General features: G+C 43.1%; 1 protein-coding gene across 9 annotated transcripts in view; it reads left to right on the top strand.

Moving 5' to 3' along the window:
* MAST4 (microtubule associated serine/threonine kinase family member 4) overlaps positions 1-17349 on the top strand; it is a 627450-nt gene that overhangs the window by 585487 nt on the left and 24614 nt on the right. For all 9 annotated transcript variants that reach the window (XM_066241988.1, XM_066242046.1, XM_066241987.1 and 6 more), the window contains 9 exons: positions 270-478; positions 2224-2362; positions 4605-4737; positions 5615-5780; positions 7631-7732; positions 13788-13910; positions 14096-14208; positions 16246-16373; positions 16864-17099. In XM_066241988.1, coding sequence (XP_066098085.1) covers positions 270-478; positions 2224-2362; positions 4605-4737; positions 5615-5780; positions 7631-7732; positions 13788-13910; positions 14096-14208; positions 16246-16373; positions 16864-17099 — 1349 coding nt within the window. The remainder of the gene's footprint in view (positions 1-269; positions 479-2223; positions 2363-4604; positions 4738-5614; positions 5781-7630; positions 7733-13787; positions 13911-14095; positions 14209-16245; positions 16374-16863; positions 17100-17349) is intronic.

Here is a 17349-nt window from a genome sequence, read left to right as displayed (position 1 = left end):
AAAATAGCCCACTCTGGAGACTGTCCAGACTGGATGCCTTATGCTTAGATTTGATGCCTTATCTAGACCTGTGACCTTTACTGAAAGACTTAAAAAAAAAATCAATCTAGCCCATTGACATTTTGGCCCGGAATGGGAAGTTTGTAGCTGCCAGCAGCTTGTGTGAGTTGAATTCCGGCTGCCGTGTGAACTTAGTTGTTGATCACGCTGTTTACTATACTCAGAGCACCCTGTCCTCCCGTGAACCCCAACTCTGTGCTCCTTTCCAGGGCAGTCTACTTCGTCCGGCACAAGGAGTCCCGGCAGAGGTTTGCAATGAAGAAGATTAATAAACAGAACCTCATCCTCCGGAACCAGATCCAGCAGGCCTTTGTGGAACGGGATATCCTGACTTTTGCAGAGAACCCCTTTGTGGTCAGCATGTATTGCTCCTTTGAAACCAGGCGCCACTTGTGCATGGTCATGGAGTATGTGGAAGGTAAGTCAGTGTGCCACAGAAAACGTGGCCCCACGGACCCAGAAATGCCTCGCTCATTGGTGTGGCTGAAGCCTTCTGTGTGTGTGCAACGTAATGGTAGTATCCGTCCACCTAGCAGCTGAAGCCAGGCAGGGAGATGGCTGTCTTCCTGGTCATTATCTTGTGACAATTGCTTATAAAGTGCCTGCTCTACTATAACAAAGGGAAAATTAGTGCTATTTGGGAAGAGGTTGTTTTTCTTTTTTAGTAGCTTTTAATCCTAACTATCTCCTCTCAATTGGTCATTAAAGGGAGAATACAGATGATAAGATTTTTCCTACTTATTTTTATCACATGTCATAAGGGCATTCATTACAATTGATCTCTTAAACAATGAATTAAAAGTATACCCTTTCTCATCCATGGTAGGAAATTAAAAGTGAGTTAGGACACAGGAGATATATTAAAGAAAATCTAGCTTTTTGTTTTTTGTTTTAGGTTTGTTTCTACCTCTTAAGTGCTCTGAATAATGTTATTCTCACCAATTTTACATGAGATTTCTGAATGTTTCAGTGGCTGTGACTTGTTGACATGAACAGTTAATAACATGAATTGATCAGCAAGGGCCAAAACAATTTTTAAAGCATCTAATTTAAGCTCTTATAATTGTTTGAACAGAATCCCAAAACTATAAAACGGGAAGAAATGTTAACTATCCTTTAGTTTAGCCTTTTTATTTTGCACATGGGTGAACTGAAACCCAAGAAGGGGGGAGTCTCACTGATCATTTAGCAGTAGATACAAGACAAAAGCATAGCTTGCCTGATTTCTACCCATTATTATTTTTACCACACCGGTACTTTGTTTTGTTAACCTTATTTGTGGTTATTTTAACAAGTATCATTTATTATGTGTTAATGCGTGTTGGCAGTATCTTCAAATATTTACGTAGATTACTTCATTTAATCTTTACAATAATTCTAAGAGGAATGACCCTGTTACTATGCTGGTATTACTGATGAAAGAACCAAGGTGAGTTTTCCTAACATCTAGAGCAGTGGTAGTCAACCTGGTCCCTACCGCCCACTAGTGGGCATTCCAGCTTTCATGGTGGGCAGTAGCGGAGCAACCAAAGTATAACTAAAAAGATAGATTTAACTATAGTAAGTTGTTTTATAAAGATATATTCTGCCAAACAGCGAAAATCTGACATAAAGTACTTGGTAAGTAATTATTATTATATGCTTTAACTTGCTGTAACTCTGCTTTATAAATTTCATAAAGTAAAGTTACTTCCCTATTTTATAAATCACCATTACTATGGAACTGGTGGGCAGTTAGAAAATTTTACTACTAACAGAGACACAAAAGTGGGCGGTAGGTATAAAAAGGTTGACTTCCCCCGATCTAGAGGCTAGGATTTGAACTCAGGCAGCCCAATTCTAGAATCTGTGTATTATACTGGCATATTTTAAATTGTCACTGTGTTCCTAAAATTATGCGAGCAGTTTTTCAAACTTCAGTTGCACATCAGAGCCAAACCTACTCTCTCTGAATACGGCTTCTTGGATAAAAATCTACATTTTCTCTACACCACATCTTAATTAGAAGCATGATTATGTAACACACAGTCTCCACTTAAGAATATGCTACTCGTAAGTCGGTGGGTAAAGGCCATTCTGCTTTGAACCTCTGCAGTCTAAACTGACAATTTCTCAGTCCTAGCTGGTCCTATACCTGCTTAGTGTTTCTCTTGCGTTTTATAGGGGGCGACTGTGCTACCTTGATGAAGAACATGGGGCCTCTCCCCGTTGACATGGCCAGGATGTACTTTGCCGAGACGGTCCTGGCCCTGGAATATCTGCATAATTATGGAATTGTTCACCGGGATTTGAAACCAGACAAGTATGTACCCTGACAAAACATGTCTTTTTGTTTTACACAATATAAGAGTTTTCTTGGGTATATAAAACCATTTTCTTTTAATGCTGATTTGCACATTTTAAAAATCCTCCCATAATGTGCCCAAATATATTATTTTATCAGTCTACATGTTGATGTTTACAATAATAGCTTATAGGAAATGCAAAATAAAAAAAAGATGATTATAAATCCAGGGTTAGTTAATTTTTTAAAAAGCTTTACTGTATTAAGTTTTGAACGGCTATATGGACTGCCACTAGCTTTCTGGATAGTTTGTGCCTTTGGTATCATACCTAGGTCATCCTTCCCTACTGAAAGATGAGACACTTGGTATTATATTCTATTTTACCCATAATTTAATTTTAAAAAATTTAGTCTGTCTAGAGTTCATTATGGTGTCTGATTTGAGATACAGACTATTTTTCTCCAAATGACTAGCTATTCATCTTGACATCACCTATTAAATGTTTCATGCTTTCTCCACTAACTTGAAAAGCCTCTAGATGCACAACATGTTAATATGTATAGCTTCTATGTGCACAGAAAATTGTATGATAAATTTAACTCATGTTCATTCAAGGAAATTTTTAAAATGCAGAAGAACATAGAGAAAAACATTTAAAACAATATTTTTGTTAATGTACAACATTATTGAGCAAAGGCAGCTATTAGATTTTTAGCATATTTCCTTTCAGTAGCATTTTTCCCCAGCTCCTCTATTTTCTTATTTTTTAATTAATTAAAAATTTTCCCCCAAAATGAAAATTTTTAAAAATATATATGAACTGTCAAACATGAGTCTGTTGCATGTGTAAGAAATGTAGGTTTTGTGCTTAATGAGTAGAAATTTAAATTCAAGCCAGAAGTTGAAATCAGAAACAAATCTACATTTTCCTGTCCAAGTTCCTTATCTTACGTCTCCTTTGAGTCACAGATGGGTTGCTTATCTTAGTTCCTGATGTGTGACATGGAATATTATTGGTAGCCCTTTCTCTTCTGTTTTCTTATTCTGAAAATAGATGTCAGGGTTTGTATGGCCAGTAGTTGTGGCCGTCGTGGTCATTCAGATACAGGTTCACATTATATTTGGACAGATGGTAAAGAAACTGTGGAGCTGAAAAATGGTGGGTCATTCCTTTATTCTAGCCTCGCACCTTGCCAACGAGTAAACACACAGAGGGCTCCAAAACCCACTCACACATTCTCTGGTTCCACAACCAGGAGAATCTTCTCCGGTTTTCCTAGCATCAAAGGTCCCTCACCAGCCTCAGTCCCTTCTAGTTCCCCATCTCCTCTCTGCACAAACTCTGCAAAAACATGGCTTCCTTCTTCCTCCTTCTTCTTCTCTTCTCTTAAAACTTTTTGGCATGAAAACCCCTTCTCCAGCAACATTAGCATAACAATGGCCCTTCCCAAGCAGGAAGGTAATTAGCAGTTTCACCTGGGCAGTGACCTTTTTTTTTTTTTTTTTTTTTTTTTTTCTGAAGCTAGAAACGGAGAGAGACAGTCAGACAGATTCCCACATGCGCCCGACCGGGATCCACCCAGCACGCCTACCAGGGGGCGACACTCTGCCCACCAGGGGTCGATGCTCTGCCCCTCTGGGGCGTCGCTCTGCCACGACTAGAGCCACTCCAGCGCCTGGGGCAGAGGCCAAGGAGCCATCCCCAGCGCCCGGGCCATCTTCGCTCCCAATGGAGCCTTGCTGCGGGAGGGGAAGAGAGAGACAGAGAGGAAGGAGGGGGGGTGGAGAAGCAGATGGGCGCTTCTCCTGTGTGCCCTGGCCGGGAATCAAACCCGGGACTTCTGCACGCCAGGCCGACGCTCTACCACTGAGCCAACCATCCAGGGCCTGGCAGTGACCATTTTTAACAATAAAAGTGAGCAATGTAAAAATCACATTTTACAGTCTTATTTGCCCAACAGGGTTCCACTCTTGAATTCCTGTAAGCGCTTTGGGTTGTAGATGATATTGTATGGGGCTGCTCCAGCAAAGGTTAGCTGGGCCTCTTCTCTGGCCCTCCCTGCTGAATGCCACTCAGCTGTCGGATGCCAGTATTTGACATCTCTGTGGGAATTGATTTCTTCCCAGGCTATGTTTCTAATAAGGTTGACACCTATGAACTAAATAGTCTTAGAGTTAACCAGAGGAGGGAGAGCACTAAAAAGAAAAATAGAAGAAGCTTTAAAGCAGCGCTGTAATATATGTCCTTCTGCTCCATAGTTTGCTGGTCACCTCCATGGGGCACATAAAGCTGACAGATTTTGGATTATCCAAGGTGGGACTAATGAGCATGACTACCAATCTTTATGAGGGTCATATTGAGAAGGATGCTCGAGAGTTCCTAGACAAACAGGTAAGCTTGCTTGCTGTTCAGTTCTACAGAGAAATGCAAAGTACCATATTGCCAGTGAGTTTCGGCATGAACTTGTGTAGGCCATCGTCACATTACTACTGGGGGTTTAGATGTCTGTATAAGCCTTACATCTAAGAAGGTGCAAATTGCCTCCATTTTTCTCCCAGGCTGTCTTTGAACTGTCCATTCCTCCACATTCCTCCCCCAACATTATAGTCTATTAGCAAGACGAATGACCTAATTGCACACAAGTGAGAGTGTGAGAGAGACAAATGGAAAACTGTTTTTGTAAGGAATTCAGGAGTCTCAGAAGAGCACTCGTGAAACTCATGATGCATTGTGCAATCACGGGCGCTAAAATCTGAGCCATGGCCCATTTCCCTTTAAGCCTCATTACCATGTGCCCACAATCTGTTCATTGTAAAGTTACTTAAGGTAAACACATCTCAACTGTCATGCTTCTGTGATGTATCCAGTGTGGGAATATATTTTGGCCACATAAATGGTGAAACTATCTCTGAGAGATTCAGCTAGAAAAAGACTTAAGATTTTCAATTTAAGGATTATAAATGTTTTTAATACTGTAAAATAGGTAAAACTGCCAAACAGGGTGAAGTGATCACTTTTAAGTGACACATTACAAATAGTTTGACATGAGAGTATACTTTTACACTTCCTTTCTTTGGTATTTAACTATTTTTTTGCCTTTGGCATTAGGGGTACCGACTTAAAACGGCTGTTCCTAAGTTCTTTGTCGATTTACTTCCATGTGGTTGAGCAGGTGCACTCTGGGAAAAATAATTGATGCTTAGCCCTCTTGCTCATTTTAATTGATGTCTAATATTCCAATTATTCTAATATTGTAATCATTTCTTAGGTCTGTGGCACACCTGAATACATTGCACCAGAAGTGATTCTGAGGCAGGGCTACGGGAAACCTGTGGACTGGTGGGCCATGGGGATTATCCTCTATGAATTTCTGGTTGGATGCGTGCCATTCTTTGGGGACACTCCGGAAGAGCTATTTGGACAAGTCATCAGTGGTAAATATCATCAGAAATTACCTTTAAGCCACTGTTGGGAAGCAGCTATTTAATGCAGTTTTATGAAGTATCACCGTATTTACAACTAAAATATTAACCTTATCAAACAGGTTAGCCAACAGATTAAAAGAATTTACTCATCGTAGCACATAACTGACTTTCACAATATCAAGAGAGCAGTTTGGGTGAAAATTGATCTGAGGAAGTTTTGTTAATGTGGAAATTGGAAATGTACTGGCAATGGAACCAGTTTTTATGGTGTGTATTTTCTGAAAAAGAAAATGGTGTGGGACTTGCAAATGAGTTGATTGCAGTCCAGTCTTCCTTTCCATAATAGCAGAACTGCACCAGGGAAGAGAAGGTTAATGTGGGTAACATTTACAAAAATGAAAAAAAATACTTAATGGCACAATGAAGAAATTAACAAAAATGTAATAAATCCTAGAACAAATGTCTACCAAATAATAAATAATGAGAATGGGAAGGAAGCAAATTTAATCCACAGATTGTTAATGATTTCATTGGTAGTTGTTATGGCGTAATGTTATTTCTGTAACAGCTGTTCATCTTTCATTTAAAATTCAATAAGCTTTAGATCTTAACCTGCAGGCTGACCCTCACTATTGTTATGTGGCTTGTGACAAAACTAAATGATAATTAAATAGGCTCTGTTACTACCCTACCTGCTGTTTTTGTAAATTTCCCCTAAGCATAGATCAAAAAGGCCTCTCTCTTTCAAAGTTTGTCAGTTATTACTGATATCTCTATCACCTACCTCTAGTCCATTCTAGACTGTGCGTACAGGTTCTAACAGTGGAAACAGGAAATTTTATTTTGCAGCCCTTTAAACACAGCTTTATTTTCTGGCATTGACTTTGCGAGTGAGACATATTTGTAAACTTTAACAAAGTAGATTTGTGAGTCGCCTGCAGTGAATAACCCTTTTATACAATATCTGAGCTGTTTATGGATTTATAACTAGGCTGTTTTCTGATACGCCAAGGCCTGAATGGCAAGAGGAATCAACTGTTTAATTAACACAAGCAGCAAATGCTGGCTTTGTTCTCGATGCCTTACGGCTCAGATGCATATTCATGTTTTATTTTCCAAATCAGATTTAAAGCAGAGGAAGCTAGAGGCAGGCACACACAGAAATAACTCATGTTTTTATTGCATTTCCATACACACAAGCATGCACACCTATCTTCAGGCGAACGCCTTTAGAATGTAGAACATAGTCTAATATTTATGACAGATTTATATGACTATTTTGACTTTTTTTTTCCTTCTTCAGTATTAGCATTTTGTTTGACCTTTTCTTCGTCTCTAGAAATAGTTATTTTTACAGGATTACTTTTTGCTTCTTGGAGCTGCAGAACTCTATGGCTGAAGATAGTAGGAAAGTCTCATTCAAATGACCCCTGGATAGGTGACCACCTGAAATGCAGGTGTTCAGAGTTTCTACTGTATTAAGTCCATTTAGTAAATAAAAAGAGTAATTTGTTGTGAACCAATTCTGCCAAAGAAAAATGAATCAGAAAGGCAAATGAAAGATACCGCTTATTGAAATAGTCCCTCCCTGCCTTGTTGAAAGCCATGCTATTCATGTTCTGTGACACAGTGCTGCTAAAACTGGCCTGAGCCTAGAAGTCAACTGAAGATCCTGTTAAAGGGCATGTTCTGATTCAGTAGGTCTGGGGGTGGGGCCCGAAAGACTGCATTTCTACCAAACTCCCAGGGGATGTCCATCCTGTTGGGATGCGGACCAAACTGTCAGGGCATGTCCATGCTGTTGGGATGCAGACTACCATTTGTGCAATAGAGTTGTAAACTGCGTCTGTTCCTTCTAGATGAGATCAACTGGCCTGAAAAGGATGAGGCACCGCCGCCCGACGCCCAGGATCTGATTACTTTGCTTCTCAGGCAGAATCCCCTGGAGAGGCTGGGAACAGGTTAGAGCACATATGTTTTAATTTTGCTAATGCGCAAGAAATAGCGTCTATGTGGAACTCTCAGAGATTTGTGTTTGTAATTTTTCTTTTTTTGCATAGGAAACATCTGTTAGTTGATGTAGAACATGACCACCTATAACAATAGTATTTTTTTTTCCTGATTTAGTGCAGTACACACATGAGGAACATTGGGTGGTAGTGTGTATTTGTCCTTATTTATTTATTTATTATTTATTTATTTTGCTGCTGTTGTGTTTTGGTTTTGTTTTTGTTTTGCAAAGCAGAAATTATTCTTAATTTGTTTCAATAAATAAAATTTTTCTGGAAGGAAACTTCAAGGGCCATGTAACTCTTTCGTCCTAACAAGCATGCATCTTAAATAATTTGAAACAGAGGATTAAAGATGTGGAGCTTTTCTGTGTCTAGGATTTTTTTTTAATCTGTATTTTCAGAAGGATTTGACCCAGCATGTTACTGTCTATGGGCTTTGAAATGGGTTATCAGTTCTTGAACTAATTACTAGAAATGAGTGCCTGGGGTTGAACCATGCTGTTTCCATCATGGTGAGCAACACCAAGGCCCAGGAAAGAGGATAGAAAACTATTGACTTTCAAGATTAAGGAGGTAATAGATTTGTTAGTTGCTGATTATTTTTCCTGACAGTTCTGCCACCGTTTTTTAATTTCTGCTTCCTTTTCTCCTTTTCTCCCTTTCTCCCTTTCTTCCTTTCTCCCTTGTATTCTAAATAGACAGACTTAGCCCTGGCCGGTTGGCTCAGCGGTAGAGCGTCGGCCTAGCGTGCGGAGGACCCGGGTTTGATTCCCGGCCAGGGCACACAGGAGAAGCGCCCATTTGCTTCTCCACCCCTCCGTCGCGCTTTCCTCTCTGTCTCTCTCTTCCCCTCCCGCAGCCAGGGCTCCATTGGAGCAAAGATGGCCTGGGCGCTGGGGATGGCTCCTTGGCCTCTGCCCCAGGCGCTAGAGTGGCTCTGGTCGCAACATGGCGATGCCCAGGATGGGCAGAGCATCGCCCCCTGGTGGGCAGAGCGTCACCCCTGGTGGGCGTGCCGGGTGGATCCCGGTCGGGCGCATGCGGGAGTCTGTCTGACTGTCTCTGCCTGTTTCCAGCTTCAGAAAAATGAAAAAATAAAATAAAAATAAAAAATAAATAGACAGACTTAGAGATCCCAAGATAGAGTCCCAGCCTGCCCCACTATGTGGATTTATATAGATGAGACCAAATATTAAATATAAACACATACAGCACACACACACACTGTAGACAATATTCCGTTTCCATCTGTAAAAATTGGCTTGATAGGTTGTTTACTGAGTAGATCATGCTACTCCGTTTTAATAGAGATATCAGAAAATATGGAAGAAATGAGTCTCTCCCTCCGTTTTTTCAAGACACAAACCATCTGCAACAGGTCCAAATATTTATCTTACCTTGTGCTCCATCCACATTGTTCCATAGCTTCTCTAGTTGGAGAGTCCTGTGCTTGCATAAGTATAGAGTGCTGCACCGCTAGAGATTATGATGATACGTGAAAACTAACGGGCAACGCAGCAACGCCATTTATTCACCTGTTGTCTTTGGCTGCCTTCATTCTGCAGTGAAGAAGTTGAGTAGTCAGGACAGACTATATGGCCCCCAAAGCCTTAAAATATCTACTGTATGTCTCTTTACAGAAAAATGTTACAGACTCTGAGTTAGAGAATCAGAGTTTAAAATCAGGGCTCCGTTGGGAAAACTGTTTTGGGTTGAGCCTCCTACTGGAGTGGTGTGCCTCTTGGCCTTTTTGAGGTGAGTGTGCCTTAAACTAGGAGCAGCACTGTAAAGGGACGGGAGGGGCTCGAGGGCTGGAGTCAGACTGAGCTTAAATCTCAGCTGTGTGACCATGGGCAGGTTATTTCCCTTTCTGTGCCTGTGTCCCCATCCGTAAAAGTAAGCGTAGCAGCGCCGCCTCCCAGGCTCACTGTGAGGATAAGAGATCCCCTCTCTGCCTCCTAGAACCTGGTATGACACTGGCATTGTCATTTTAATGTTCTGCATGTTTAATCTCGTGCTGTCCCCTTTGGACAGAGGCCACAGAGGAGGTGGTGGTGCTCCTCCCTTTGCAGAGTGCTCTCTGCTTTTCCTCTTCACTGAGTGACGAGCAAACTTGTTATCTCCCACCCTCTGTGACCTGCAGTCAGATTTGCTTTATGGTTCAAGAGATAAGAGGAGCTGTCAAAGAATTGGTGTCAAGGCTCTGCATGGGGCAGAGTTTTGAGGAGTGATTTTTATTCGTTTGAGCCAAATATGAGAGGCAATGGCAATTTATGATTGACCTGCAACAATACAAATATCTATTGATATGTCCCAATCAGCTGTCCCAGAGAAGTGTTGTCCTCAGGTATGACTAAAATTTTATTGAAATCAGCCCAGACCTTCTGATGAGTCCCCTTCCCTTCAGTGTTCATGTTTCCGTTTGTAGAGTTTTCCCACTTAATATTTTGCCTATTTCGCTCCTCCAAGAATACTAGAATTCCTGACTGGGCTTGCCTTGATGAGACAGGGCTCTGACGACTGTCAGCGCGTCCACATTTATATATTATGTGCTGCAAGATATCACTGAGCAATTTCTTCTTGATTGCTACTGTCGGTCTTTTCAGGTTTGACAGTTTGAGAAACAAATCTCCTAGCACAAGTGCAAAGGAGACCTTGGGAAGACCCCGCCCAACCTCTTAGCATGGTCAAGAAGTGCCTGCCCAACAGGCAGGTCCAATGTGACGGGTCCCAGGGGACTCAAGAGAGTGAGGCTGAGAGTCCCGCAGGCCTGCCATGCTGCTTCCAATGACAGCATTTTGGATTTAATGCATATTTAGCAGGCAAAATAATGCACTGTGAAAATGTGTGAATGCACATTTGCCCAAGAGACTGGAAAGGCTGAGAAAAGGATTGTGAAGAACATAATGGATGTTTAAGAAACTTCCATGAAAGGAGAGAAAAACTCAAGGGAGAACATTACTGACAAAGCATAACTTGCAATTTGGGAGCTTGTACTTGAACTGGACTTTTGAACTTGTAACATATTTAGTGGCAGCCTGGCTCATTGGCCTGTAGAGCTGCTCAGAGGGGCCTGACTTCCACCCCTGAGCCATGTACTTCCACCACGTACTAACGGTCTGGAGTAGTTTCTTGATTACCATGAATCTCAGTTTTCTAATCTGTGGGAATGGGCATGTTCTATACCTCACAGGATTATTGTGAGGACTCAGTGCAAACATGTTCGTGAAGGTATCTATTGTAGTACTGTACATTAACCTTGTACAGAATAGAAGCTCAACAAGTAATCAGTTTCTCTTCTCTACCCGGTGAATTCTTCTGAGAGCTGTCATTTGCATGAATTCCTCTGTCCGGTGACTTGCATTTGGCTCATAATGCCATCATCCTTATTGCACCAACAGTTTAGAACAAAGATAATTTCCCACAGTGTGTCCTTTTAACTCTTTTGTTCCTCATCTCTCCAAAGGTGCATGAGAAACAAGACCAAGGGATAAGCAGCCTTTTTTCAGTGGGCACAAATGCCAAAGGGTGAGAAATGTGAGCTGGGTCTGCAGTTGGCTGTGACTCCTTGGGGATGACCCAGGTGTCCTATATGATTATCACCAGCTGTGTTCCAAAGAGTGGCAGGTGGGGGTGTGAAAAACCAGGCACTCTGGTTGTGGTTCAGCAGTGCTGTTTGAGCACTTGGCTAGAGAACCGCACTTTTCTGGGTGAAGCTGGGTGACCTCAGACCGGCAGAGCTGCCATTTGGTGAGGCCTATGAACATGATGGTCGTTGCAGTGTAGTGTGTGCTGACCACTGATAGAGCTTGACTCTTCGGACCTCAGTATCACTGACACAATGAGGACGTTGGATAGATAAATATTTAAGCTCTTTAACTTCTCCATGAGGGCACTAGAAGAAGACGTCACTGGCAGCTGTTTGAGGACACTGGTTGGGCGGGAGGAGGGCTGGGCTGCACGGAGGACTGACGTTGGACTATACGAAGGGGCCGTGAGGACAGCCTCGAGAGTTGGCTCTTTGGCTCAGCTTCCCAGTATTATCCATTGTGAGTCCATCTGCAAATTGATACAAGAAAGGCAGCAGGATAGGATGCGAACTAAACCATGCTGCCCCCTTATAAGGCAAATGGCAGTGAGGCACAGAGCGTAGATGTGGGTGTTTTTAGACTGACTTCGCTCAGCCATCTAAACCTTACAGGGGCTCATGGTTCGGTATACTTTGTTGCTTTTTCTTAGTTTAGTCATGCAAAAATGGAGTTGATAATGCCTCCTCTGTGGGTTTGCTTTCAGTGATGCACTAAAGGAAACGCAGTGCCTCTAACATCCAGGGCAACACTTGTTAGCTCTCAGATGGCAGCTGCTCGTGCTGTAGCTGCTGTCATCAGCATCAGGCTTCGGGATTGTGCTGGGAGCCCAGGGAGTGCCTGCATAGGATCCTGGGTACAGAGTCTAGTCAAATGCTTGGTCAAGGATCTGTCCCCCCTTTTGGGGGGTGACACCCCACCTTTGCTCTTTTCCCTCCACTCCGTTGTTTCAGAGCACGTTTCCCCTGGCCGGCTTTAGCGCTGAGACCTGCACCGTGTGCTGGAAGGGCCTGCTGGGCACACAGCCAGTCCGCTCCCCCGCTCCAAGACCCACGCCTGTTTTTCATTCCGCTTACATTTCTCATCTGTTCCTTTCGTGGCCCACTGAGGACAGGATGAGAAGTATGGTTGACAGCTGCACTAAGGAGGCATGCACATCACACCTAGAAGGGCATCTCCTGGCAGGGAGGCTGATTAGACCTGGTATTAGTCTCGGGAGAACTCTCTCTCTTCCTGATGTTTTTTAGGGCGCTTCTGCCTCATCGCCCTCATCAATAGTGGGCATGTCCGTGGCAGGGCAGCTGCCCTATTCTCGCATTATGATTTTATAATGTGTGTACCCTCTTTTCTTTACATGGGGCAGGCCCTTCAAAGTCACTCTTTAAAATCGTGAGTTAAAAACATTCTTTCACTGAATCATACTATTGTGCTGAGGTGACAGAAAGAAGCCTAAAACTTAGGAATCGTGATTGATTTTTACTCTGTGCATTACAAATCTATCAAATGGGTTTGTCTGTTTCTTAGTTAAGAATCTGTAATCCACAGAATCTAATTCCCACGTCTATTGATGAGCAATCCAATAAAATTGAATGGTAACCATTATATTCTGTTTAGGAAAATTTATCTTTATTAACCCAACCTCCTGGGGAAATATTGCTGTGAACACATTTAGTGGTTTGTTAGAATTTCTTTAGGTTTGTAATGAGCAAATGTGTTTTGGGCCAACCTGCATCCACATCCCCAGGTTCAGCATAATGTGATTTTAAGTGGCCACATCATTTACCTTTGAAAAAACGGAAGAAGCCCTGGAAAAATTAACAATGAAGAACTGTGCCATAACAACTGCTTTCAACAATATAAAATCTGCTGATAGATTATGGGGAGGTTTGGGGATGTTTTGGATGTAGAATGAAAAAATAAGATTTCTATGACTTCTTTATTGCTCTATTGATTTTTGGGGGGAGGTGGGAAGGTTGCTTTTGTTTTTTTTTAAATTTTATTTTATTTTTTTACAGAGAGAGAGAGTCAGAGAGAGGAATAGATAGGGACAGACAGGAACACAGAGAGATGAGAAGCATCAATCATTAGTTTTTTGTTGCGACACCTTAATTGTTCATTGATTGCTTTCTCATTTGTGCCTTGACCGTGGGCCTTCAGCAGACTGAGTAACCCCTTGCTCGAGCCAGTGACCTTGGGTCCAAGCTGGTGAGCTTTGCTCAAACCAGATGAGCCCACACTCAAGCTGGCGACTTCAGGGTCTCGAACCTGGGTCCTCCGCATCCCAGTTCAACGTTCTATCCACTGCTCCACTGCCTGGTCAGACTTGGAAGGTTGCTTTTAAAAATGATGTTTACCTTTACTTGAAGGACAGTTTAACACTTTCCTCTCTGTATTTCTCCTCCACTCTCTACCCCCAGGTGGCGCTTATGAGGTCAAACAGCATCGATTCTTCCGTTCCTTGGACTGGAATAGTTTGCTGAGACAGAAGGCAGAATTCATTCCCCAGCTAGAATCCGAAGATGACACAAGTTATTTTGATAGTACGTGCATATCTGACATAGAGCATTGCAGAAAAATAGCTCTACTTCTCTTAGAACCTTCCAGTCTAGAACCTATGAGTTCTTAAACATAAGGTTGCTTTGATACAGAAACCAATAATGAAAATACCAAAGTTAGAAGCTGGCATTCTGAGTAATCGGAGCTCTTTCCTCACATTTCTCTGTAGCTCGGTCCGAGAAGTATCATCACATGGAGACCGAGGAGGAAGATGACACAAACGATGAAGACTTTAACGTGGAAATAAGGCAATTTTCCTCGTGTTCACACAGGTTCTCAAAAGTAAGTGAAATGTAGGTCTCGCTGAGGGTCCCTGCCACCGGCCAGAGGGTCGGTGCCCTACAGTGGGACACAGTTGTAAAAAGCACCTGCAGTATTATGGAGGTTGGGATCTCCTATACTTAAAATTTCATTTTCTTTAGGAAAAGTGACCTCACCATCTTATTAATCCAGAACCCCTATCCCTCAGTAGTATATTTCCCTGTTGCATTCATATCTTATTTTCTTGGAGGCACAGACTTGCCCCTCAGAGTCCTGTCTCGGGAGTACCTCATAGCCATGCATAGGCTCTGCATGCCCTGGGGTAGCTCAGGGCCAGGCTGTGGAGGCACCCCCCCCCCTTCTTTCCTGTTCTGATAAAGAACGCTGTGCTCAGTGGCAGAGCCTTCTCCTAGTGCTACATGGACCACAGCACAAAGAAGAAGGCTTAGTCCTTAACATGAGTTAAGACCCTCGGGCAGAGTTGCTTGTAGAATGAGAAAGTCTGCTAACCAATAACAGAAAAATGTAAGTTATATTAAAGAGCCAGTGGGGAGTGAGACTAGAATTTGGGAAATGGTAGGAGATAGTACAATTGATGTTTGAGAAAGATGCCTTTTTTTTTTTTTTTTTTTTTGCTGGTCAAGTAAGATTAAAACAAACAATCAAAACAAAGAAACCTGATATTTCTGAGACAGGGCACCGGGCCCTGGGAAGATGGAGGTGGACGTAGAAGGCACCCGACTTCCCTTCGCTATTTTCAGTAGCTGTGTGTTTGCTGCTGCGATGACATTTTCACTATTGCTGTGTAGCTCTTCTATTACATTTAGTGATTTTAGTGTTCTGTATCTTTTTCTAAGTGACTACCAAGAATGCCCCTGTAAATTGACCGGCACAACCTCCTGTGTTTGTAGGAAGGGCTTAGAGAGGTGGGCATTTCCCTGGAGGGTGTGGGGGCAGGTCTGCCCCAGAACCAGGACCTGAGTGTTGAGCGTTGATCTCACCGAGTGCTGGCTTTCCCCAGCACCTGTTCTCTGACTCATCAAAGCCAGCCGCTAGGCTCTGTTTCCTTCCTGCTGTCTCATGTTTTTAGCCACTTTCCTCCTAACCCCAGTAGAGGTAGGTGGTCTAAGGGCCATTGCTACAAGAGCAGCTAAAAACTGAGGTGGGCAGTAGGAAGTGCTTCCTGGGCTGGGCTCTCAGCTTCCTAATTACGTTACATCTTTCCGGTGGCATACCAGAGGTCTCGGGTTTGATACCAGAGGTTTCGGGTTTGCCTAAGCTCTGATCCCCTTCAGAAATCCCAGTACCAACATAGGAAGCCGCCTGCCTGTATATGTGATTTATAAGCTGAGCAAATACCTCTGACTCACAACCAAATATGGACTGCATCTCCCCCCCCACGCGCACACACACTTTTTTTTATTATTTATTTATTTATTCATTTTAGAGGAGAGAGAGAGAGATTGAGAGAGAGAGACAAACAGAAGGGGGGGAGGAGCAGGAAGCTTCAACTCCCATATGTGCCTTGACCGTACAAGCCCAGGGTTTTGAACCGGCGACCTCAGCATTTCCAAGTCAACGCTTTATCCACTGCGCCAACACAGGTCAGGCTACACACACACTTTTGAAACAGGTCATTTATTTTTCTCTTTGCACTCAATTTCAATTCATTTTTCTCCTTCCTACTTCTAACTGGTGGCCACTAAGTATTTTTCTCCGGTTTTCTTTTTCTGACTGACTTCATGGCTAATGAGTAACCTGAGGTGTGCCTAAATCCCCAGACCTAGAGCCCCAGAGCCTCTCTGGGCTTGTAAGCAGACAGAGTTCATTATCAGAGCGATGAATTCATAGCTCCCCACAACACAGAAAAGAAAGAAAAATTATACATTGACCGTTCATCTCAGGACTCAAGTAAACAGTATTAGAAAATACCTTCTGGACATGCAGTCTCAGTTCAATCTCAAGTCATAGCTCAGGTTTCTCTCCTGAGATCTGGGTATTTTTCCTGACAGACTCTGTGAAGAAGACATGAGTGAGCACTGACTATTTGCCTTCCAGGTTTTCAGCAGTATAGACCGAATAACGCAGAACTCAGGAGAGGAGAAGGAAGACCCTGGGGACAAAACCAAAAGCACGACTGTACCCTCCACGGAAACGCTGAGCTGGAGTTCGGAGTATTCTGAAATGTATGTGAGACGCCTGTTAAGAACTATAAGCAGTAGCGTGAGTAGCAATCAGTGAACAACTAAAGTGACGCAACTGCGAGTTGATGCTTCTCATCTGTCTTCCTTCCCATCTCTCTCTATCTCTCAATATTTAAATAAAAAAGAAAAGAAAAAAATATAAGCAGTAGCTACCACAGCTGTGGTTCTTAAAGCTGAATGTGCATCAGAGTGACCTGGAGGGCCTGTGAAGACACAGGATGCTAGTCCCCTCCTCGGAGTTTCTGACCCAGATCTGGGATGGGGGCCGAGAACGTGAATCTCTTCACAAGGTCCCAGGTGCTGCTGATGCCACAGGTCTAGAAGCTGCACTGTAAGAACCACTGCTCTAGGCGGGTCTCGGTTAGGCTTCTGTAAGTTCCATTTTACCTGGTTTCTTACAGAATGCACCCTGAACGGTTTCCTGGTGTATATATAAATATATATACACAACTTGTTTTTGTTTTCAATTAAGGCAACAGTTATCCACATCCAACTCTTCCGATACTGAAAGCAACAGACATAAGCTCAGTTCTGGCCTGCTTCCCAAACTGGCTATTTCAACAGAGGCAGAACAAGACGAAGCTGCTCCCTGCCCCGGAGACCTCCATGAGGAGCCAGAAAAGCCAGCCCTTCCTCCTACTGAGTGTGCTCAGGAGGAGCCCGAGGTCACAACCCCAGCCAGCACCATCAGCAGCTCTACCCTGTCAGGTAAGCCCTGGGCATGGTGACTGCCAGCAAGCACCGTCCCGGCTGTGACTGTGGGTGCTCAGTCCCGGGACTGCCCTGTCCAGCTGTGTATGGGTGATGATGTTTTATGCTTCTAGACTCCAACCTCTTGGGCTTGGGGGATGAGCCCCTAAGAACTAAGATCGGGTGTCACGGACCCCTCCTCAGTGCCCGACCATACAGCAGACCATTCTTGCTGGTCTCGGTGGGATCCAGCAGGGACAGTCCGAAC

The sequence above is a fragment of the Saccopteryx bilineata genome, chromosome 1, assembly GCF_036850765.1.
Source record: "Saccopteryx bilineata isolate mSacBil1 chromosome 1, mSacBil1_pri_phased_curated, whole genome shotgun sequence".
Classification (NCBI taxonomy): Eukaryota; Metazoa; Chordata; class Mammalia; order Chiroptera; family Emballonuridae; genus Saccopteryx; species Saccopteryx bilineata.
The sequence above is the reverse complement of the archived record's forward strand: the minus strand, read 5'-3'. Positions and strand labels throughout refer to the sequence as shown.